General features: G+C 39.1%; 3 protein-coding genes and 1 long non-coding RNA gene across 4 annotated transcripts in view; 1 reads left to right on the top strand and 3 right to left on the bottom strand.

Moving 5' to 3' along the window:
- Positions 1-25,762, top strand: part of LOC143919146 (uncharacterized) — a 1,208,594-nt gene that overhangs the window by 565,042 nt on the left and 617,790 nt on the right. The window lies entirely within an intron of this gene.
- Positions 1-25,762, bottom strand: part of LOC143919153 (uncharacterized) — a 229,710-nt gene that overhangs the window by 2,464 nt on the left and 201,484 nt on the right. The window contains exon 2 of the long non-coding RNA XR_013261187.1: positions 22-746. This is a non-coding gene — a long non-coding RNA (uncharacterized LOC143919153). The remainder of the gene's footprint in view (positions 1-21; positions 747-25,762) is intronic.
- On the bottom strand, positions 184-3,333 carry LOC143919117 (uncharacterized). Its single transcript, XM_077441306.1, has 2 exons — positions 2,943-3,333; positions 184-2,856 (listed from the first exon to the last, which is right to left on the bottom strand). The coding sequence occupies exons 1-2, from the start codon at positions 3,060-3,062 to the stop codon at positions 1,819-1,821; spliced, it is 1,158 nt and encodes a 385-aa protein (XP_077297432.1). The 5' UTR covers positions 3,063-3,333; the 3' UTR covers positions 184-1,818.
- Positions 20,376-24,016, bottom strand: LOC143918664 (uncharacterized). Its single transcript, XM_077440614.1, has 2 exons — positions 23,761-24,016; positions 20,376-23,680 (listed from the first exon to the last, which is right to left on the bottom strand). The coding sequence occupies exons 1-2, from the start codon at positions 23,881-23,883 to the stop codon at positions 22,214-22,216; spliced, it is 1,590 nt and encodes a 529-aa protein (XP_077296740.1). The 5' UTR covers positions 23,884-24,016; the 3' UTR covers positions 20,376-22,213.

A 25,762-nucleotide genomic window follows, 5' to 3' on the forward strand; every position in this document is an offset into this window, starting at 1 on the left:
ATTCGACGCCTCGACGAAAACAAAATTCCTCTCGTACGCGTCAATAACCACTTCCATCAAGCATTCCAGAAAATTCGACGCCTCGACGAAAACAAAATTCCTCTCGTACGCGTCAATAACCACTTCCACCAAGCATTCCAAAAACACTATAAAAGGAGGTACAACCCAAACAACGCCAGTCGACCCACAACAGCAAGCGTCGACACACAGCACCAGACCAGTCGACCCACAACAGCAAGCGTCGACACACAGCACCAGACCAGTCGACCCAGAGCAGCAAGCGTCGACACACAGCAGCAGACCAGTCAACATACAGCTCCTGACCAGCCACCACTACACTACGCGGACTTGGAAGATCAACCAGCCGGACGAGCCAGCAACACACTGCCGTATCCAGAGACCTTCCGTACATAGCTGAATGCTGAGCCAGCGACACTCTACCATATCCAGAGACCGCTGAACGACATACTTTTGCCCACAAACACCATACCTTTGTACAACCATAGGCAAACAATAAAACTTTATAAAACTAGCACAACAGTGTTTCGTTAGGCCGGGATACGGTCAACACACATGTAACCCGCCTACATTGGTACTAATCCGACGTGATCTACGCAACCTTCAGATCATCCAACAGCGCTGTCAACACATCGCTACCCCGCCTACATTGGTGACCCCATCTTTGAACCACACAACAGTGTTTCGTTAGGCCGGGATACGGTCAACACATCGTACCCCGCCTACATCTTTAATTATAAAATTTCTCTTTGAACATAACCAAGAAAGAGCCAATGGCAAAACATAATTAGCTATGGACTATAACGTGTGATTTGTTGTCTTGGCCCACAATTAAACCTTCAAAAATCTGTGGATCCAGTTGCTCTGGTGTAGTCCGAGAAATTCAAGCAACTCAATCCAACACAGAGATTATACACTGAAAAATCCATCAACGATATACTCTTAAAGGACAACTTGAAAACTTGAATAGAAACTCTAGGCAGATCAATTATTTTGCAAGGACATCATCATCAGCCACATCTCCGCCTTACATATCAAAGTGCGACGATAGAATCGCAAATCTTTGCCAAGAATACTTCCATACAATGGGAGGAAAGACTAACTGACAAGAAGGCTTGCATGTTACTTCATCCTTATCATCAGATGTATGTATATAACATTTCTCTGGTTATCATAAAAAACCATGCAATCTATAAAATCTAAATTGCTACGAGAAAATATCCATAAATAAAATTGATTCGAATGGCACTAAAAAATATATTTATTTATTTCCTTAAGACAATTTAGAATACCTTACTACGTGTCAAATATTACAAATTACACCGTGGCGTTCAACATTATTGGAACCGAGTACTATTGTTATTAAATAATTGAGGTGGAATTGAATAATGATACACATGTTGGCTACTTTTGTTTAATCAAAAAAATAACACGAGAATAATAAATACAAAATTTCAATACACGCAAATAATATACAAAAGTAAATGCATTAGCATGAATTAGTAAATAAATAATTTATATGTTATAATTTTATTCTGAGGTAACAGTAAAATTTTTCAAAGATCCCTAATTGAATCAAAATGCACTGACATTGTTTAGTTAAATTTATACTTAAATTTTGCTCATGGAAGAATATATACATGCATATAAGCAATGTTTAATAACAGTTTCAGATTCACATTTTTGGATGAATGATTTAAAAAAAATGTCACATTAGTGTGGTTTTATCCCAGTATGCGATTTTTTATGTACCCCGAGAGTAGATTTTGGAACAAATGATTTTAAACAAATTTCACACTCCTAAGGCTTTTCCCCCGTATGGGACCTTAAATGTAATACAAGTCCATGTTTATTAATAAATGAATTTAAGCAAATGTCACATTTGTGTAGTTTTATCCCAGTATGCGTTTTTTTATGTAACCCGAGGCTAGATTTTTGAGAAAATGATTTTAAACAAATTTCACACACGTATGGCTTTTCACCCGTGTGAGTCCTTAAATGTAACACAAGTCCATTTTTATGACTAAATGATTTTAAGCAAGTGTCACATTTGTGTAGTTTTATCCCAGTATGCGTTTTTTCATGTAATTCGAGGCTACATTTTTGAGTAAATGATTTTAAACAAACTTCACATTTGTGTGGTTTTATCCCAGAATGCAATTTTTTATGTGACCAGAGGCTAGATCTATGAGAAAATGATTTTAAACAAATTTCACACATATGTGGTTTTATCCCAGTATGCAATTTTTCGTGACACTCAAGGGTAGATTTACGAGAAAAAGATTTTAAACAAATTTCACATTTGTGAGATTTTATCCCAGTATGCGATTTTTTATGTGACTCAAGGTTAGATTTTTGAGAAAATGATTTTAAACAAATTTCACACTTGAAAGGCTTTTCCCCTGTGTGAGATCTTAAATGTATCACAAGTTTATTTTTTCGAATAAATGATTTTAAACATGTGTCACATTTGTATGGTTTTATCCCAGTGTGCAATTTTTTATGTGACTCGAGGTGAGATTTACGAAAAAATGATTTTAAACAAATGTCACATCTGAACGGCTTTTCTCTATCATGTAAAACAAGTTCAGATTCACTGGGAAATGGCTTTGGACAAATTTTTCTATACTTTCGGTGAATTGTCGGTAATGAAGGCTGATCGTCCCATAATACATCTTCCAACAAAACTTCTTTAGTCTTGATCTTCAAATAACCACCTAGCCTCAGTTGAGACGTTTCGTTGCTTCGAAAACAAGCCTTTCGAAAGCTGATTAACGATTCCAAATTGGTCTTACACGAAAGACACACCGTCTCCGGCAACCCGTCGCCTCTTTGAACCTGCAGATGATAAAAGTAGCATTAAGCGTTGAGAAGAGTCAATCAAGTGGGTCCACAATATTTGTAACCTGTAACCGACAACCGACCTGAATTTGACAGCAGGTCCTAATGCGTTGCTCCAGACGCTCTGGATGAGGACCTGGTCTCTGGAAGATGGAGACGGAAGACTCGGCCGGAGCTGATCCAAGACAAAGCCTGCACTCCATCGTCCCTGCATTTAACTCTGACAGCAACCAGACCGACCGGACTTCCCCTTGCTATTTCTTAGTGACATCTTTTGTCTAAATTTGGTACTATGTAGATATACCAACTTTCAGATAACTGGACAACTTCTCACTGACAACACTTTCCAAATTAGGTAATTCCTCGCATAGGCAATTCCTCAAAAGCTAAAGACAGTGGCAACCAGGGTCGAGGAGAGGGGTATATAATATGCAAATAATCACGGCCCAAATTCAGAAAGGTCCCGGTCGTAATATTCAATAAAATATATGTGTATTGGAAAATATAGTTTCACTAGCTGTATTACCCGGCTTCGCTCAGTATTTATAATATAAACCGCTTAAACATGACTAAGCTAATAGTTAACATTTAATTAAAAAAAAATAAAAAATAAAAAAAAAATCAAAAAAAATAAAAAAAAATCAAAAAATAAAATATATATTTTTTTTTGCCTTCTAGGGCTTCGCCCTTGGCGCCCCCCTGAGCCTTTGCCTTCTAGAGTTTCACCCCTCCACGCCCCCATGAGCAATTGCCGTTTAGGGCTTCGCCCCCATGATCAGTTGCCTTTTAGGGCTTCGCCCCTCCGCGCACGCATGATTGAATGCCGTCTAGGGCTTCGCCCCCCTTAGATAATGCCTTTTAGGGCTTCGCCCCTCCGCGCCCCCATGATTTAATGCCGTCTAGGGCTTCGCCCCCCTTAGTTAATGCCTTATAGGGCTTCGCCCCCCGCGCCCCCAAGATTACTTGCCGTTTAGGGCTTCGCCCCCATGATTAGTTGCCTTTTAGGGCTTCGCCCCTCCGCGCCCCCATGATTTAATGCCGTCTAGGGCTTCGCCCCCCTTAGTAAATGCCTATTAGGGCTTCGCCCCTCCGCGCCCCCATGATTAAATGCCATCTAGGGCTTCGCCCCCATGATCAGTTGCCGATAAGGGCTTCGCCCCACCACGTCCCCATGGTTAATTGCCGTCTAGGGCTTCGCCCCCATGATCAGTTGCTTTTTAGGGCTTCGCCCCTACACGCCCCCATGATTAAATGCCGTCTAAGGCTACGCCCCCATGATCAGTTGCCTTTTAGGGCTTCGCCCCTCCACGCCCCCATGATTAATTGCCGTCTAGGGCTTCGCCCCCCTTAGTTTATGCCTTTTAGGGCTTCGCCCCTCCGCGCTCCCACGATAAATTGCCGTCTAGGGCTTCACCCCCATGATCAGTTGCCGTTAAGGGCTGCCCCAAAAGGCTGCGCCCCCTTCGGGGCCCCATGCGGCTGAGCTCCATAAGGCAGCGCCCCATAAAGCTGCGCCCCATAAGGCGGCGCCCCTTAAAGCAGCGCCCCATAAGGCTGCGCCCCAAAAGACTGCGCCTCAGAAGGCAGCGCCCCATAAGGCTCCGCCCCATGAAAGCTGCGCGCCCCATGAGGCTGCGCCCCCTTCGGGGCCCCACGTGGCTGCGCCCCTTGTGGCGCCCCATGGAACTACTCGCCTTGCGCCCCCGCGGGGGTGAATCCATTGAATCGAAAAAAACAAATCGGCGCCTATGGATCGAAAAAAAAATAAAACGAATCACGTGTTCGATGACGTCACCGAATCATGGGGCGCAGCCCCATGGGGCTCAAAAGGGGGCGCCACAAGGGGCGCAGCCCCGTGGGGCCCCGAAGGGGGCCCGGGGGGCCCAGCCTCATGGGGCGCAGCCCCATGGGGCTCAAAAGGGGGCGCCACAAGGGACGCAGCCCCGTGGGGCCCCGAAGGGGGCCCGGGGGGCCCAGCCTCATGGGGCGCAGCCCCATGGGGCTCAAAAGGGGGCGCCACATGGGGCGCAGCCCCGTGGGGCCCCGAAGGGGGCCCGGGGGGCCCAGCCTCATGGGGCGCAGCCCCATGGGGCTCAAAAGGGGGCGCCACAAGGGACGCAGCCCCGTGGGGCCCCGAAGGGGGCCCGGGGGGCCCAGCCTCATGGGGCGCAGCCCCATGGGGCTCAAAAGGGGGCGCAGCTTTATGGGGCACAGCCTTATCGGCCGCAGCCTTATGGGGCGCAGCCTTATGGGGCGCTGTCTTATGGGGCGCAGCCTTAGGGGCGCAGTCTTATGGGGCGCAGCCTTAGGGGCGCAGTCTTATGGGGCGCCGCCCTAGGGGCGGAGGGGCGAAGCCCTAAAAGGCATTAACTAAGGGGGGCGAAGCCCTAAACGGCAATTAATCTTGGGGGCGCGGGGGGAGAAGCCCTAAAAGGCATTAACTAAGGGGGGCGAAGCCCTAGACGGCTTTGAATCATGGGGGCGCGGAGGGGCGAAGCCCTAAAAGGCAACTGATCATGGGGGCGAAGCCCTAAACGGCAATTGCTTATGGGGCGTGGAGGGGCGAAGCCCTAGAAGGCAAAGGCTCTGGGGGGTGCCGAGGGCGAAGCCCTAGAAGGCAAAAAAAAAAATTTGATTATTTTTTTTGATTTTTTTAAATTTTTTTTTTATATTTTTTTTATTTTTTTTTTATTATTTTTTTTTGATTTTTTTTTTTATTTTTTTTTAATTTTTTTTTTTATTTTTTTTTTAAATTTTTAAATTTTTTTTTTTTTTTTAATTAAATTAGCTTAGTCATGTTTAAGCGGTTTATATTATAAACACTGAGCGAAGCCGGGTAATACAGCTAGTTAATTATAAATTATAGATCCTCATCACTTATCACATAAGTACAATCCATTTCTTCATCTTCAGTTTGAGATACAGTCGTATGAGTTTTTTTGAAAAATGTGTCTAATTTTGTTTGAACAATATCCTGTTTTTTTTCTCTATATATTTCTTGGTAGCATGCGAGATTTTCTTGAATTCTGCGGTTCACATTTGAAAATCTTTCACTGTCTGTGTCCATAATTTCAAACTTTTGTATTCCTTGATTAATTAAATTAAAAGCAGCAGCCATTTCTTTCAATACAAATTTTTTCAGCGGTCCCTCAGATGTGATTGATTTATTTTCATCAATATCCTCTTCTGCAACCATTTGAGTTTTGAGATCTAATAATTCTGCATTGGTTAGATCTTCTGAATCATTTTCAAGAAGTTGGTTGATGTCTTCGTTATCTACGTCAAATTGCAGACGTTCACTAAATTGTACGATTAGGTTAAGTAATATCCTCGACATTTTTTTTCTTTTTCGTATATGGAAAGAGAAACGGGTTCAAATCGATTGGTGAGTTTTTTCCATATTCCGTACATACATGCTGAAGTAACTTCTTAAGCCGTTACAGGATCCATCCCTTATCTATATTTCTTATAGCATGAAGGATATTATAAATTTTTCAAAATTCTTGAAAAGTTTTTCCTTCTATTGCTTCAATGCTTTGCGCAAATGTAATTTTTAAATAATGAGCTTTAAGAGATGCAATGGAATTCGCTTTTTAATTTTGTCATCGATTTAAATCACTAGTAATATTTCCATTTGTTGAATGGGTCCGAGTCTTTTTTTATTTATTATTTTAGATTTGATTGACAAGGACCCTTTAACGGCTTTGCGAATTTTTTCTTTATCTTTTAAAACAGTGGAGACCGTTGAATGTGACAATTTCAAATTATTTGCCAAGTCCATCACTTTTTTACCACTATCATATTGTTTTATCATTTCAAGTTTATCACCTTTCTCTTTTTTTTAACAAAAGTTTCTTTATCAGTCTTTATCCCGTTTCTTTATCACACATTATAAATACAAATTTGAGCACTAATCAACACGAAATTGATAAAATAAACATCCTAAAACAATAACGAACAGTTATGTAACAAACAGTAACGATCGTATGAGTTTGTTACCGTCGTGCGACTGGTGAATAATCCAAAAGGAATGAGTCATAACTTAATTTTTAAAACTACTGCGATGTTTCCTTTCTTCCGAAAGAGAATTCCCCGTTTTCATAACTCACATCCGCTTGAGATTTATCAATCAATTTTTGAAAAATAATTAATTCATAAAAAATTTTTTTTTTTTTTTCGGTCGTAAGTGCGAACCGTCGTAAGTCGGGGATTACCTGTAATACCAATTATTTGTATGTAAAATGGACAAAGCGGTGAGTAAAATAATTTATTTCATTAACATTTCGTTCACCGTCTACTGAAATAAGATGTTTCTAATATCATACATTAAAGAAATCCTTGTCATTATTAAATCTATCGCGTTACAGACGATCTATTATATTATGAATAATCATCTTTAATATGGACGGTATCTAAAAGTGAATTGGTCATTTTATTATGAACTTGTTACATCTCATCTACATAAATAAATCATCGGTAACATTACTTGTACATCTGTGTTACATTGTATAACATTTTCTATATGTCATCTATATTTATATATATTCAAGAATATGTTTATGTATAATGTGTAAAAAACATAATAAATCTTTGTATTTAGTGTGCATAAAAGTTTTTTTTTTTAATTTTGTCCCTGTAATTAGGATTTAAGTATATGTATATGTATTTTGGAATTTCTTTGAAACTTCATATATCATACAATTATAATTTAGTAGCCACTATTGTCAATGATGTTCTCGAAGGTATTTTTTTTTATGTATTTGAACTGCTCCTTAAGTTACATTTCATGTTCAAATTAAATTACAATTAAGTGTCGTATAAAGAACTGCAACATGTAATCTGTAAAAAAAAATGTGGACGAAACATATAGCTTATATGTAAATAAACATTCTTAAAATAATAATAAAATCAGTTATTTTTTTAAGAATCAAATAATTATTTTATATTTTTACTATAAAATATTACACACATATATGTAAGTCTGGATATATATACATATTTATCAAAAAATTAACTAAAATCAAAATACACACTGTATCGAATGGTAACACGATAACTCATTCACAGAATATACACCCTATATAAAAAATACAATAAAAAACTGTTCATAAAACATTCAAAAGAGAAATAAAAAACGTTGTAATACATATGTATTGAGATTGAAATTACTAAGTTTAATTATACACATAAAATTAAACTAAATAATGACCTCCATATATGACAATATTTTATTTCACTAGAGAATCAGTCAATTTTATTTAGAAAAATATACGATGCAAAAAATATAAAGAATGAAGAGAATTTTCAAATTGGATGAAATAACTTTTCAACTAATAGGAACGTAGAAAATTTTTGTCATTGTCATTGAAAGAGCTTGTCATTGTCCTTGTCTTACATGTCCGCGCAAATTGAATCAATTAGGGATACAGTATTGTAAGATTTATATCTTTGTGAGACATTATCTTTAGCACCAAAATTTTCTACGTTTCCATTTTTACATCTTATGACAACTTTTATAACCCATGAGAAAAAATTGATTAGGAAATGAATGTCAATGAGAGATCTCATGTGACTTACGAGGTAGCTTAGATTAGAAATCGACTTCAAACAAATATCACACTTGTACGGTGTGGGTATTTAAATGAGACGCAGTGATATTTAGCAAAAAATTATATTATATGCGTTCATATTTCACATTCATAAGACTATATGTGATTATAAGAATGAGACCTTATATGTTTCGGGTGGTTTTAAAAAAATATCACACTTTTAAGGCTTTTCACCCCCTATATTGCTGTCGGTTCCCTCATCACTGAGGATCGTGACTATGATGTGCGGTCAACCAGCTGCCTCCATTCAGTTCTAAATTCGGCCAGGCGAAGACTTGCTACCGTGGAAGCGCCCGTCGCTGCAGATACTTGGTCAGTCCAGCGTGCGGGGGATCTGCCTCTGGCTCTTCTGCCTTCGACGCTACCAACCACAACCAACCGCTCCAGGCTCTCCTCACCTCTTCGTGCAATGTGGCCGAAGAACTGTAATATACGTTTCAGGCATATTGTTGACAGTCTATCCTTGATTTTCAATTCTTCAAGAATAGACACATTCGTGCGTTTGTCGGTCCAAGGCACGCGCAGTAGCCGTCTCCAGGACCACATCTCGAAGGCATCGATTCTCCGTCTATCCGCCGCCTTCATGGTCCACGTCTCGACACCATAAAGGCAGACAGAAAAAACGAGACTCTTCACGAGACGGATTTTGACAGCAGTTGTAATGGCTCTATTCTTCCAAATCTTCGTTAGTTGTGACATTGCCGATTTTGCTAATGTAATCCGGCGCCGTATTTCCAATTCGCTGCCGCCGTTGCTAGATATGAGTGACCCCAGATAGACAAAATTATCGACCACATCTATACCGTTTAAAGCTGAGTTGTTGTTTTGCAGCTGTTGGTGACGGTCAATTATCATAATTTTTGTTTTGGGGCGGTTTATCTGGAGGCCAAGCACATTACTCTCTGTCTCAACACGACGGATCAGTTCGGCCATTTCTTCATGATTATTAGCTATGAGCGTTGTGTCATCCGCATACCGAAGATTGGATAGTTTTTTTCCACCAATGGACACTCCACCCTTCCAACCATCCAGTGCTCTACGCATTATATACTCTCCATATATATTAAATAGGTCTGGAGATAATATACACCCTTGCCTTACTCCACGTTGTACTCGAAAATTTGTCGAGTTTAGCGAATTGATTCGAACTACTGCATTGTTATCATTATACAAGTTATATATTATTTTCACCCCCTATGAGTTTGTAAATGACGAAAAAGACAAGAATTCCGATTAAATGCTTTTGAACAAATTTCACATTTGTGCGGTTTTATCCCAGAATGATTTTTTTTATGTAACGTGAGGCCATAATTTCGGGAATATGATTTTAAACAAATTTCACACTTGTAAGGCTTTTCCCCCGTGTGAGATCTTAAATGTAACACAAGATAAGGTTTACTACTAAATGATTTTAAACAAATTTCACACTTGTAAGGCTTTTCCCCTGTGTGAGATCTTAAATGTAACACAAGATTAGGTTTACTACTTAATGATTTTAAACAAATATCACATTTGTGCGGTTTAATCACAGAATGATTTTTTTTATGTGACGTGAGGTAAGATTTTAAACAAATTTCACACTTGTAAGGCACTTCCCCCGTGTGGGATGTTAAATGTATCACAAGATTAGTTTTATTAATAAATGATTTTAAGCAAATATCACATTTGTGCGGTTTTATCCCAGAATGATTTTTTTTATGTGACGTGAGGTTAGATTTTCGGGAAAATGATTTTAAACAAATTTCACACATGTAAGGCTTTTCCCCCGTGTGAGATCTTAAATGTATCACAAGATCATATTTATAACGAAATGATTTTAAACAAATTTCACACTTGTAAGGCTTTTCCCCCGTGTGAGATCTTAAATGTAACACAAGATCATATTTACTACGAAATGATTTTAAACAATTGTCACATTTGAACGGCTTTTCTCTAGTATGTAAAACAAGTTTTGTACTAATTTCACAATTTTTTTGTTGAATTGTCGGTAATGAAGTCTCATCGTCCCATATTAAATCTTCCAACAAAACTTCCTCAGTCTTGATCTTCAGGCAATCATCTAACCTCCGTTGAGACGTTTCGTTGCTTCGAAAACAAGCCTCTCGAAAGCTGATCAACGATTCCAGATTGGTCTTGCACGAAAGACACACCGTGTCCGGCAACCCGTCGCCTCTTTTAACCTGCAGGTGAAAAGGTAGGATTAAGAGAAGAGTTAACCAATTGGGCCCACAGTAGTTGTAACCTGTAACCAGCAACCGACATGAATTTGACAGCAGGTCCTAATGCGTTGCTCCAGACGCTCTGGATGAGGACCTGGTCTCTGGAAGATGGAGACGGAAGAGTCGGCCGGAGTACTCCATCCGAGACAAAGCCTGCACTCCATCGTCCCTGTATCCAACTCGCTGTGACACTTTTATTGATTACTTATTAGTGACATCTATCGTACAAATTTGACACTAAAGACCTGACCTACGAAACTACGCTCACGCTGACGACACGATACGGAACATGCGGCCAAAACTGTTTATATGAAATTCTATGGTGCCGTCGACACCAACTGTATTTACTAACAATATTTTCCGTCTCCAGTTCCTATGGTTCGGTGATTACTAGTCAAATGTGATCACTTCTCCGAAGCTCCAACCTCTTTGTACATACAATAACCATTGTAACAATTGAATGAAAATAAACGATCCTCTTATGGTGCGTACGCACCAAGCCAACGAACGGCCCACAACGGCCAACTTTTAAAACCAGTAGCGTACAAAATATCGAAATAAAAATTAAATTGAAAAATTGAAATTAAATATCAAAATTAAAAGTGTGGGTCTCGGGGGAACAGGGTAGTTCCTGCCCCACGAGTTAGAGCCGAATGGTCGAATGACAGCTCCACTGCCGTAACCATGGCGACCGGTGTTGCCACCTTCTTCTATGGGGTCGCCACATCACTCCCTCCCCAGCGACATCTACGGGATGTAGTTGTCCAGATGGGCTGGCCACCGGACTCTCCTGCCAGTCCGTGTGGTTGCTTGTCGGCCAGTTTCTTGCTGTGGTTCTGCATTTTCTTGGGGGGCTCTCCGCTGCTTTCCATGTATGCCGGCTTTATGCGGTCTACCGATACGGTGACATTGGAATCCTTAATTCTCAGTGTGAAGAACTTCGGTCCCTTCTTCAACACCCTGTATGGACCATCGTATGGAGGCTGTAACGGACCCTTGGCAGCATCGTGTCTCAGGAACACCTGATCACTGGTGTGCAGGTCTTTGTTGGTTGATCTGAAGGTTGATCTTGTTCCATGGCGCCGCGGTGGACTGGCGTTTCTCAACCTCGCCATTTGGGACCGCAATCTCTCTGCTAGTTCCGCTGTGTTGGGTCCTCCGTTTCGTTGTGGAGCCAGAAACTCTCCCGGTAGCCGTAGCGGTTGACCATATACCAGTTCTGCTGACGTGGCATTGAGGTCTTATCGGATACCATGCCGATCGGATCCCCAGTAACACTGTCGGTAGGGCTTCCACCCACCCTTCGTCTTGGTGGCACATGATCGCGGCTTTAAGCTGCCTGTGGAACCTCTCTACCATCCCATTTGCTGCAGGGTGGTATGCGGTTGTCCTTATGCGTGTCGATCCCGTCAACCTATTCAGTTCCTTGAATAGAGTGCTCTCGAATTGTCGTCCTTGGTCGGTAGTTATTCGGAGGGGGCATCCGAATCTTGCAATCCAACCACTGACGAATTTTTTTGCAACCGTTTCTGCCGTGATATCTTCCATAGGGATAGCTTCTGGCCAGCGAGTAAACCTGTCAACGCATGTCAATAAGTACTTGTAACCGGCGGACTGTGGTAAGGGACCAACTATGTCTATGTGAATGTGGTCAAATCGATTTTCCGGTGGCTGGAACTCTCCCACAGGTGCAATGACGTGCCTTGTTATTTTCGATTTCTGGCAAAATATGCACTCTTGGGCCCATCTTCTGCATTCCTTCTTTATACCCGTCCAGAAATATCGTTGGGTCACTAATTTAGCTGATGCTTTTACCCCTGGGTGCGCCAATTGATGGATTAGTTCGAACTCCTGTTTCCTAAATTTCGCTGGCAAGTACGGCCGTTACGTTTCTGAAGATACATCACAATAGATGGTCGTCTCTTCGCCTGGAATAGGTATCTTGGCAAACTGCTTGTCGGGATCTCGTAGCAGTTGTGACAGTTCTCTGTCATCCTCCTGCGCTCGTGCTATTGCTTGAAAGTCCATCGCGGAAATTGCTTCTATTCTTGACAGTGCATCCGCTACCACGTTTTCTTCTCCCGATACATGTCGAACATCTGTTGTAAACTGGCCTACAAAGTCTATGTGCCTAAACTGTCTTGGCGAACATTTCTCTGGCTTCTGTTGGAACATGTATATAATAGGCTTGTGGTCAGTGAAAATAGTAAAAAATTTTCCTTCTACCATATGGCGGAAATGCCGGACTGCACTGTATATTGCCAACAACTCCCTGTCGTAAGTGCTGTATCTCCTTTCTGTTTCTGACAATTTCCTTGTGAAGAATGCCAACGGCTCCCACCCTTCGGGCATCTTCTGCTGTAGGACTGCTCCGAGTGCTACATCTGATGCGTCCGTCACCAATGCCAAGTCTGCCCCTGGTTTTGGGTGGCTGAGGAGGGCTGCGTCTGATAAGCTATCCTTGCACTTTCCGAATGCTTCTTCCAACGCGTTGGTCCATGCAATCTTTGCCTTGTCTTTCTTTTTAGATCCTTTTAGCAACTCGTTGAGGGGCGCCTGCAATTTTGCAGCACCCGGAACAAAACGCCGATAGAAGTTTATCATCCCCAAAAACTGCCTTAATTGTTCGATTGTAGCTGGTCGGGGAAATCTTTTCACCGCAGCTACTTTGTCTGCTTGGGGTTTGGTTCCATTTTCTGACACCTCGTATCCTAGAAATCTTACGGTTTTTGCTCCGAAAACGCACTTTGCTGTGTTGACTAAGACGCCATATTCTTGAAACCGTGAAAAAAGTTTTCGTAAGTGGTTAATATGTTCTTCTTCGTTTTCTGACGCTACCAGCACGTCGTCAATATATACGTAGCAGAAATCCAATCCCCTTAGGACTTCGTCCATAAACCGGTGGAAGGTCTGTGCTGCGTTTCTGAGTCCGAAGGACAAACGGGAATTCAAATAACCCAAACGGGGTGGAAATTGCTGTTTTTTTTATGTCTTCATTGTGTACAGGGATTTGGTGGTATGCGCGCACGAGATCAATTGTAGAAAATAACTTCTTGCCATATAAGGTACTGGCGAAATCTTCTATATGCGGTACTGGATACCTATCTGGTATAGTGCGGGCATTCAACGCTCTGTAGTCCCCGCATGGTCTCCATTCTCCGTCGTGCTTAGGTACTAGGTGTAATGGTGATGACCAACTACTGTCTGATGGTCGAGCGATTCCTTCGTTCAACATGGTCTTGAAAGTCTCTTTTGCGATCTGCAAATTCTCCGGTGCGAGGCGGCGCGGCTTGCAACTTGCTGGTGGTCCTTCAGTGGTTCTGATATAATGCACAGTATGATGTTTCATTGTTCTGTTTTTATTTCCTGTCGGCCGCGTTATCTCTGGAAACTCTGTTAGTAGATAGTGAAATGTTGATGTGCCACAAATTGCTTTCACCTGCTCTACTTTTGCTGTTCCTATTGCTCGGCCCTTCACTGAAACAGTTGTGAGATTATCCATCAGTTTCGCATTTTTCAAATCAATCAAAAGACAAAAATGTTCGATGAAATCAGCGCCAATAATAGGCCTTGATACGTCGGCTATTACAAATCTCCATTTGTATACCCGACGTAGTCCCAAGTCGACGTCTACCTCCTTCCAACCGTACGTTTTTATCGTAGATCCGTTCGCGGCGAATAGAAGGTATGATGTCGCTATTTTGCGACCCGGCAATATTGACTTCGGAAGGACACACAGGTCAGAACCGGTGTCGACTAGGAACCGTAGTTTACTGACCTTGTCTGTTACGTATAGGCGGCAAGAAGTGGGGCTGGGGCTGCTTTCCGCCATTAGCGCCTGCCCTGGAAGTTTTCCGCCTGGTTAAACCTGCGCGGTGGCGTGTTCCTGCGGCCTCGGGGACTCTGTTGTCGTGGTTGCCAGCGTCGGCTCCTCGCTGGGGAGTGTGATGGCCTTGATTCTTTCCGATTCGTCTCGTTCGTTTGTAGTAGCCGTCCCATCATCGTAGTCAGGTCATCTACCTTTTGATTTAATGCTTGGAACTCTCCCCGTGTCACATACTCATCATCGGTTTGCCGCCTCTTCTCTCTGCGGTCTGTCATCGCTGCCACGTGGGGGCTGCTGTCGTACCACCTTCCTGGCCAGCTTATCCAAATCGGTTTCGTCGCTCATTGCCAGTTGCAAGCTTAGTCCCTCTGGCAGCCTGCTCTCCCACGTGGTTCTCAGCAGATCCTCCGACATTTCCTGGGCCGCCAATATCCGGAGGTCTCTCAGGAACTGTGATGGCTTCCTGTCGCCAATTTCCTCGCGTTCGAGGAGTCTGCGATGTCTCTGTCGTTGGCCGACTCCTAACCTCTCCAAAATTTCCTTCTTCAGGAAGGTATATCGCTTGAGTTTCGGGGGGGCCACGTGGATGTCCCAAATCTCCGCCATCACCTCGCGAGGCAAACACGCGATTGTTCTGCAGTATCGCGTGTTTTCGCTGGTGATTCTGGCGGCTTCGAAGCTTGCCTCCATCTGTGCGAACCATATTTGAGGGTTCTCGGCCCAAAAGGGCGGGAAGGGGGGCACGGGCGCCCCCAAAAAGTCAAGATTTACCGTGCTTTGGTTGCGGTCGCTGTTCTCCGCGTTGTCCATGTTGTTCTGCGCATTGTTTTCCCCGCCTGATTCGGCGGCGCCATTGTCTGCTTCGCCGTCGGACATCGTGTTTCCAAAATTGTCGGGAAGAATAGGGGGGAAAGGGGTGCGCGCTGTCTATCACGTCGGGGTCACCAATTGTGGGTCTCGGGGGAACAGGGTAGTTCCTCCCCCACGAGTTAGGGCCGAATGGTCGAATGACAGCTCCACTGCCGTAACCATGGCGACCGGTGTTGCCACCCTCTTCTATGGGGTCGCCACAAAACTATTATTATTATATTAAAATTAAATTCAAGTATCAAAATAAAATTATAATCATTATATTAAAATTAAAATTAAATATTGAAAGTTAAAACAGAACATGCACAATTTAAATAAATTTTCGAGATTGACCTAAAATTAGATCATCAACAATCATATACAGGTAATCCTCGACTTTTGTTTGTCGAAGATGTTTTGACTTACGGAAGATACGCACTAAGATCGAAAAAAAATCAAAGAATTATTATTTTTACTTCCCCGTAATGCGCAGTTACTGAGAATATATCATGTATTAGTATGGGTGATCCAACGATTTTTGCTAACCCGGGGTGTTGTCGGTCACATCAAACGGATTTTTTTATTCTTCAATTGTTTCTCTCGTCGAAATAAATCAAGTAATTAAATCATTTCAGAGGTAAAATTTATCGGATAATGTGTGATTATTAATTTTATTTCGACGAAAGAAAAAAAACCCTTTGACAAATCACCGACACCGCGTTTTTTTATGAATTGTTTTTTTTTTATCGATCATCCACGTGGAAATACAGTAACATCTCGTGACGACATCAACAATATTTTTTTTCGCTCGTAAGCAGAGAAATTATAATATTTCTCTGGTTTTAAATGCGTATCGTCGTAATTCAAAACATTGTTGTAATTCAAAACATCAACGATGATCTAATTTTAGCTCAATCTCGCTCTTTAGCTTGATTTTGATATTTAATTTTTATTTCGATATTTTGTACGCTACTGCTGGTTAAAAAGTTGGTCCAAAATCGTCGTTGGTTTAGTCCGTAAGCACCATTATGCTTCGTACGGACCAAACCAACGACGATTTTGGTCCAACGTTTTAACCAGCAGGATAAAACCAGTAGCGTACAAAATATCGAAATAAAAATTAAATTTAAAAATTGAAATTAAATATCAAAATTAAAACTATTATTATTATATTAAAATTAAATTCAAATATCAAAATAAAATTATAATCAATATATTAAAATTAAAATAAAATATTGAAAGTTAAAACAGAACATGCCCAATTTAAATAAATTTTCGAGATTGACCTAAAATTCGATCATCGACAATCACATACAGGTAATCCTCGACTTTTGTTTGTCGAAGATGTTTTGACTTACGAAGATACGCACTAAGATCGAAAAAAAAATCAAAGAATTATTATTTTTACTTCCCCGTAATGCGCAGTTACTGAGAATATCTCATGTATAAGTATGGGTGACCGAGCGATGGTCCAAACCCGGCACGTTGTCGGTTTATCAAACGAAATTTTTTAGTCTTCAATTGTTCCTCTCGTCGAAATAAATCAATTAATTAAATCATTTCAGAGGTAAATTTTATCGGATAATGTGTGATTATTAATTTTATTTCGACGAAAGAAAAAAAAACCCTTTGACAAATCACCGACATTTTTTTGTTAAATATTTCATCGACGGCGAAACACAGTATTGTATCGTGACGATTTATAAGAAACAATAACAAGGTTTTTTTCGCTCGTAATTATAATATTTCTCTGGTTGTAATGCGTATCGTCGTAATTCAAAACATTGTTGTAATTCAAAACATCAACGATGATCTAATTTTAGCTCAATCTCGCTCGTTAGCTTTATTTTGATATTTAATTTAATTTTTATTTCGATATTTTGTACGCTACTGGTTTTAAAAGTTGGCCCAAAATCGTCGTTGGTTAAATATTTCCGAAGGGGGAAACACAGTAGTTATCGTGACGACTTATAAGAAACAATAACAAGGTTTTTTTCGCTCGTAATTATAATATTTCTCTGGTTGTAATGCGTATCGTCGTAATTCAAAACATTGTTGTAATTCAAAACATCAACGATGGTCTAATTTTAGCTCAATCTCGCTCGTTAGCTTAATTTTGATATTTAATTTCAATTTTTTTATTTCGATATTTTGTACGCTACTGGTATAAAAAGTTGGCCCAAAATCGTCGTTGGTTTGATGCGTACGGACCATTACAAACACAAGCGGTGTTTTCTTAGACCGGGACACGGTCAACACATTTGTCCCGCGTACTAAAGCCATATTATGTCTTTTTCTCGTTCTTCTAATCCCACCTTATATCGGTATGATCTTGGTGGAACTCCACTATGTAGAACATTATCCAAAAAGGACCTTGGCATTACATTTGAGAGCAGATGGAAGTTTGGTATCCATATTTCCAATAAAGCTTCAAAGATGCTGGATTTCGTTTTGCGCAACGCTCACAGTTTCAATAATTTAAGAGTTTTGCGTCTTCTTTATAACGCATTGGTCCGAAGCATCTTGGAATCTGGTGCCATTATATGGAGTCCCAGTGAAGTACTCACTCTCTAAAAATTGAAAGAGTTCAAAGGAAGTTCCTCCGCTATCTATATATGAGAGAGTTTGTATACTACCCGCAACTGTTTTTATTTTGTTCCCTATCTTGTCGGAGGGATGCTTCTTGTGTGTCATTTCTTAATTATTAAGAGGTACTTTTTACAACCCAACTATATTGGAAGATATAAATTTATGGGTTTCATCTCGCCTCATTGATTACACTGTTCGACACGAAAAATGATACAGAGACGAGATATGACTTTTCTTATAGATCTATGCCCAGTGAACACGAATCTGGTAATAAAAAGTGTTGATTGGCTCGAGATTCGGAGATATATGTGTTTTTAAAATCGCGCGATTTTTCTATATCTTGCTGTTGTTCGGTCGATTTCTCAAAATCTGTTAATTTCCTGTTAAAAATGAATATTGGAATCTACAGTCGGGTATTTTATCTTTCATTTGTAGTACTTTTCAGCTTTCAAATCTCTCTAAGTAGTCGTCCAGTTCAAATCAAAAGTCAAAATTACGTATTTTCACTTGGGATTTTTTCCCACTGTTAATACTATATTATATTGAGTATTTTCTACTGAAACATGTTTATTAGGATAGTGTTCTGGGCACACTATTTTTTGATTTCGTTTAAAAGGGGTAATTGGATGTGTGGTGAATTTTAAACCGGTTAATTTTCGAGCAAAAATTTCGTATTAGTAGAGAGCATATTTGTGTTGCGTGCGCTGTAGCTAGTGAAGCGTACGCTGCAAGAGCTATACGATGGTCGATGACTCACTATGCTCGCGCTCTTTTTACCTCTTTTATGTGTTTATACATTCGTATTGTACTTCAGTTCCCTTCGAGAGGTCTTTCAGTTCGAAAGGTGTTGATAAAACCATAGAATTTTACGGATCGAAGTTATAGACTTAATTTTTTTAAACGTATATTTACGTAAAAATTTTTTTTTTTTTTTTTTTGTTTGAACTGTTTGAGTGTGTGATATTAAAATTGATTTTTAATCCTCGCGACCGTCATAAATAACTTTGTGTTCTCTTTACCGTTAATGTGCAACGTGTGTACAAAATGGAACGGCAGTGTATAAACAGACCAGATAACTTTTGCTACGTTTGCGGTAATATCACTTTTTTATCGCAAAGACGTTCTATAACCCAAACAATCAAAAGGGCTTACCATCTATACTTTGGGTGTGAGATAGGCGATCAGGATAAAAGCTGGGCGCCACATATATGTTGTAATATTTGTACATCAAATCTTAGCGGTTGGTTGTTAGGGAAGATAATAAAAATATAGATATATTTTTATTTTTTCACAATTATTTATCTTTGAAATGTTCATTATCTTCGTATTTAATTTCATTTTGATTTTTGTTTTTATTTTCCATGTCTATGTTTATTTTTATTCGGGTGCTTAAAATGTACTGATACTTATTTTTACGCTATACATATTCGTATTCAATAAATATATTATTAAATTCAAATCCTTCTAATTATTTCTTTACAAAATAATTTAAAAACACATTGAAAAAAGTTTGTGACCACTCTATATCGTTGTATACAATGACGCACATTCAAGCGGAGAATGATTGCAGCGCACGCAACACAAATATGTTCTCTACTAATACGAAATTTTTGCTCGAAAATTAACCGGTTTAAAATTCACCACACATCCAATTACCCCTTTTAAACGAAATCAAAAAATAGTGTGCCCAGAACACTATCCTAATAAACATGTTTCAATAGAAAATACTCAATATAATATAGTATTAACAGTGGGAAAAAATCCCAAGTGAAAATACGTAATTTTGACTTTTGATTTGAACTGGACGACTACTTAGAGAGATTTGAAAGCTGAAAAGTACTACAAATGAAAGATAAAATACCCGACTGTAGATTCCAATATTCATTTTTAACAGGAAATTAACAGATTTTGAGAAATCGACCGAACAACACCAAGATATAGAAAAATCGCGCGATTTAAAAAACACATATATCTCCGAATCTCGAGCCAATCAACACTTTTTATTACCAGATTCGTGTTCACTGGGCATAGATCTATAAGAAAAGTCATATCTCGTCTCTGTAACATTTTAAAAGTCGTCATTTGTCGAACAGTGTTATCGGTTGCATCCATTGTTCCAAACAATTAAAGCAAGAACTAATGTTGTTGCTTTTTCACCATTTGCTCGAGTCTTACGTTGCTTGAATTTGGTCAGTAATCACATCGATATTTTCAATATTTCACCGGATAATCTATCCGTATTTTTAAGGTTTTTTACTTTTAATTCAATTTAAACTATATAGATTTTTTTTATTAATTTCAATTTGTAATTTTTAATTCTCAATTTTTCAATTTTTAGTTTTCTATTGTTATGTACAATTTTTTTTAATGTTTTTTTTGTTTTATTATCATTATTTTATTTTTTCTTATGTGTTTATATATTTTATGTATTTCCTGTAGAGATACTTTTGGTATACTTGTATATTAAAAATAATTAAATAAATAATGTGGTCACATTTAGTGAATTAAATTTTTGACATATGTATAACTACGGTTACTTGCACGGAAATGAAGATACACTTAAATTAATAAATAAAAGATGGCAATTAGTAGTACATACCAGATCTAAGAAACATTAATGTGTGAAAATCTATTTTCATTTGTACATACATACATACATATGTATGTTTTAATTTCATTTACTTACTTATGTGCTGAATAGCCGATTTAGAATGTTCAATGAAAATGACTGTATTGAAAGAATGCAATGAAATGAATTACGGGGTATTGAATATTTTGGTATCAGTCCTTACATACATATATATACATATATGTAAGTCTCGATATATGTACATATTTATCAAAAAATTAACTAAAAACAAAATACACACTGTATCGAATGGTGACACGATAACTCGTTCACAGAATATACACACTTTATGAAAAATACAATAAAAACTGATAGGATAACACGTATTCTACAATACATATTTCTAAACTAATGAATAAAATATAATCATAAAACATTCAAAAGAGAAATAAAAAACGTTGTAATACATATTTTGTAATTTCCACTACAATATATGTACATATTGTTATGTCCTGACGGACCGGAGATACAAAAAAATGGTATCTGATTCACAAGCAGATCAATGTTTGATCTACGAGCAAACCAGATAAACACTTTAATGTTTCCGTTAATAAAAGTCACTTTTGTATTTTTATTAGGGTAGAATTTATTATATTCTTTATAGACTTACAACATTAGTCTAAGAGAAATTTATAGACACTTTTTATTAAAAGTTCAGATCACTTCGATATTTCTATGTTCGAGTAGAAGTTAAAGTTACAAGCGCTAGTTTTAACAAAGGGTTTTACAAAGGTTTCACTAGGGCTTTTCACAAGGGTTCACAAGGGTAGAGAAGTAAAGCACAATATAACGTTGGTGCTGTTCAGGGTAATCTGCCTTATCGAGGTTTGGGTATCCTCTTTTATACTAAAGAGATGACGTTATTGTTTATGTTATTCTTATCGATAATGGTTTGCGTTTGTATTACCTTGATATCTCATTCGTCATTTAATTTGTCGGATGCCTCCGTATATGGTCATCTTTGGTGGGAAGCAGAGAAGACTCCCGTAATAGATCTCGAGGTTATGAGATCATAACAATATGTATTGAAATTGAAATCACTAAGTTTAATTATACACATAAAATTAAACTAAATTATGACCTTCATATATGACAATATTGTATTTCACTAGAGAATCAGTCAATTTTATTCAAAAATATATACGATGCAAAAAATATTAAGAATGAAGAGAATTTTCAAATTGGATTAAATATCTTTTCAACTATTAGGAACGTAGAAAATTTTTGTCATTGTCATTGAAAGAGCTTGTCATTGTTCGTGTCTTACATGTCCGTGCAAATTGAATCAATTAGGGATACAGTATTGTAAGATTTATATCTTTGTGAGACATTATCTTTAGCACCAAAATTTTCTACGTTCCCATTTTTACATCTTATGACAACTTTTATAACCCATGAGATAACATTGATTAGGAAATGAATGTCAATGTGAGATCTCAAGTGACTTAGGAGGTAGCTTAGATTAGAAGTCGACTTCAAAAAAATATCACACTTGTACGGTGTCGGTATTAAAATGAGACGCAGTGATATTTAGCAAAAAATTATATCATATGCGTTCATATTTCACATTCATAAGACTATTTGTGATTATAAGAATGAGACCTTATATGTTTCGGGTGGTTTTAAAAAAATATCACACTTTTAAGGCTTTTCCCCCCCTATGAGTTTGTAAATGACGAAAAAGATAAGAATTTCGAATAAATGCTTTTGAACAAATTTCACATTTGTGCGGTTTTATCCCAGAATGCGTTTTTTTATGTGAATTGAGGCTAGATTTTATAGAAAATGATTTTAAACAAATTTCACACTTGTAAGGCTTTTCCCCCGTGTGGGATCTTAAATGTATCACAAGATTAGGTTTACTTTTAAATGATTTTAAACAAATTTCACATTTGTGCGGTTTTATCCCAGAATGCGTTTTTTTATGTGAATTGAGGCTAGATTTTATAGAAAATGATTTTAAACAAATTTCACACTTGTAAGGCTTTTCCCCCCTGTGAGATCTTAAATGTAACACAACTTTATATTTACTACTAAATGATTTTAAACAAATTTCACATTTGTGCGGTTTTATCCCAGAATGATTTTTTTTATGTAACGTGAGGCTAGATTTTTGAGAAAATGATTTTAAACAAATTTCACATTTGTGCGGTTTTATCCCAGAATGATTTTTTTTATGTAACGTGAGGCTAGATTTTCGAGAAAATGATTTTAAACAAATTTCACACATGTAAGGCTTTTCCCCCGTGTGAGATCTTAAATGTATCACAAGATCATATTTATAACGATATGATTTTAAACAAATTTCACACTTGTAAGGCTTTTCCCCCGTGTGGGATCTTAAATGTATCACAAGATTAGATTTACTTTTAAATGATTTAAAACAAATTTCACACTTGTATGGCACTTCCCCCGTGTGGGATGTTAAATGTATCACAAGATTAGTTTTATTAATAAATGATTTTAAACAAATATCACATTTGTGCGGTTTTATCCCAGAATGATTTTTTTTATGTAACGTGAGGCCAAATTTTCGGTTAAATGATTTTAAACAAATATCACATTTGTGCGGTTTTATCCCAGAATGATTTTTTTTATGTAACGTGAGGCCAAATTTTCGGTTAAATGATTTTAAACAAATATCACATTTGTGCGGTTTCATCCCAGAATGATTTTTTTTATGTAACGTGAGGCTATATTTTCGGGAAAATGATTTTAAACAAATTTCACAATTGTAAGGCTTTTCCCCCGTGTGAGATCTTAAATGTAACACAAGATCATATTTACTACGAAATGATTTTAAACAATTGTCACATGTGAACGGCTTTTCTCTAGTATGTAAAACAAGTTCAGATTCTCTGGGCAATGGCTTTGAACAAATTTCACTACTCCTTCGGTGAATTGTCGGTAGTGAAGGCTCATCGTCCCATATTACATCCTCCAACAAAACTTCTTCAGTTTTGATCTTCAAGGAATCGCCTAACCTCAGTTGAGACGTTTCGTTGCTTCGAAAACAAGCCTCTCGAAAGCTGATCAACGATTCCAGATTAGTCTTACACGAAAGACACACCGTGTCCGGCAACCCGTCGCCTCTTTTAACCTGCAGGTGAAAAGGTAGGATTAAGAGAAGAGTTAACCAATTGGGCCCACAGTAGTTGTAACCTGTAACCAGCAACCGACATGAATTTGACAGCAGGTCCTAATGCGTTGCTCCAGACGCTCTGGATGAGGACCTGGTCTCTGGAAGATGGAGACGGAAGAGTCGGCCGGAGTACTCCATCCGAGACAAAGCCTGCACTCCATCGTCCCTGTATCCAACTCGCTGTGACACTTTTATTGATTACTTATTAGTGACATCTATCGTACAAATTTGACACTAAAGACCTGACCTACGAAACTACGCTCACGCTGACGACACGATACGGAACATGCGGCCAAAACTGTTTATATGAAATTCTATGGTGCCGTCGATACCAGCTGTATTTACTTAACAATATTTTCCGTCTCCAGTTCCTATATATGTACTTATGTAGCAAATAGTGCTTCCAATCCCGGAAGGTTTCTTCAGCACCGGGATTGCGGTGCCGGGAATTTCCGATCCCGGGATCCCGGTACTAGCACCGGGATTTCAAATGTATAAGAAAAAAAGTTCAATTGCATGTTTTCATATTTCAAAAACGTTCAATTGCATTTTGCAAACTCTCCCGATGTTTCACGCAAAAAATACTCCCATTTGGCGTACTAATTTTGAGAGTTAAGCTACTATGGAGAGCAGGCGATTGATTGACAGGCGAGCGGTGTTCGGCTTCGGGAAACAATGTTTATTGGTTCAGGTACAGCGAGTGTGGGAGACGAGAGAGGTGTTGTCGGTTGCGAGGTCCGAAGGGAAGAGATGGCTTCCCGTGACGCGCTGACCGCCCTCGGGGCGAAAACACCTCCGTTTACGGCCAGCCTTTGGGGTTGCCACAATACTCCCCCCTTAGCCTTGGCGATACCACTTAGCTGGTACCCCAGCGTTACAGACGAAATAATGTCTTACAGTTACAGAAGCAAAATAATATTACAGTTACTTCCGACCTCTCTCGTGTCCTTTCTCTTGGTATCATACAAGTATTTAAAAAAAAAATGCATGTGGACCACGAATGTACACACATAAGTAAACTAAAATACACATCAGTACAACATAAGTAAATCGAATACACATCAGTACAACATAAGTAAACTAAAATACACATCAGTACAACATAAGTAAATCGAATACCCGTACTTTCCACGGAAAGGTAAACATAGAACAGTAAGGAATAAAAGTTTTGGAATTTCGCTTCCCGGAGCTACAGCGTATGTGGAGGATCGTACAATTCATAACAGCCACCATTAGTTATAAAGACTGACAGTCTAATGTACACACGGAATGAGATCTAATAGCAGCGACTCCACGCTAGGCACACAAAAATAATATACCCATTACATATGGTAAGGAAAAAAAAATCGGAATACATAGATAGACAAGAACACAATCATCTAAGGCTATTGCAATTAAAGCATTAAACTATAACAATATTTGAATAACTGATTATTCTAGGTAGAAATGCATTCCTGAAACTTCCGTGTGGCTATGGGCATTTCATGAGAAGCTAACATGTCATCATAATTGGGGTAGATACTAATACATATGCGAGTGCTTAATTACTAGTCCCTAAATCGAGCAGGAATTTGCGTGGTTCTTCCAGTGCGGGTCGTCGATGATGTAGGCATTGGTACTGACGGTGGTAGAGATTGCTCTGGAGGTGATGGTGATTGCTCCGACGAGGTCGGGGGTGGTCCAGGTGATAGCGCCAGTTCTAAGTATGCTGGCTTAACTCGGTCCATTGCCACGTTCACTTCCTTTCCCTTCTTCCTGATAGTCCAAATGTTGCCGTTTCTTTTTACAACTTCGAAAGGTCCTTGGTACGGGGGCTGGAAACCTGTTCGTGCTGCGTCGTGGCGCAGGAATATGTGCGTGCACGACTGCAGCTTTTGCGGTACGAAGGTCCTTTCTGTCCCGTGCCTTTTTACCGGGGACGGTCGAAGTTCTTCCATTTGCCGGCGGATTCTATTCACGAATTGGTGTTCGGTTATTGCCCTATTTGTGGAGAACATCTCTCCCGGTAACACCAGGGGTGTCCCGTACACCATCTCTGCT

This window comes from Arctopsyche grandis, chromosome 11 (assembly GCF_051622035.1).
Source record: "Arctopsyche grandis isolate Sample6627 chromosome 11, ASM5162203v2, whole genome shotgun sequence".
Taxonomy (NCBI): Eukaryota; Metazoa; Arthropoda; class Insecta; order Trichoptera; family Hydropsychidae; genus Arctopsyche; species Arctopsyche grandis.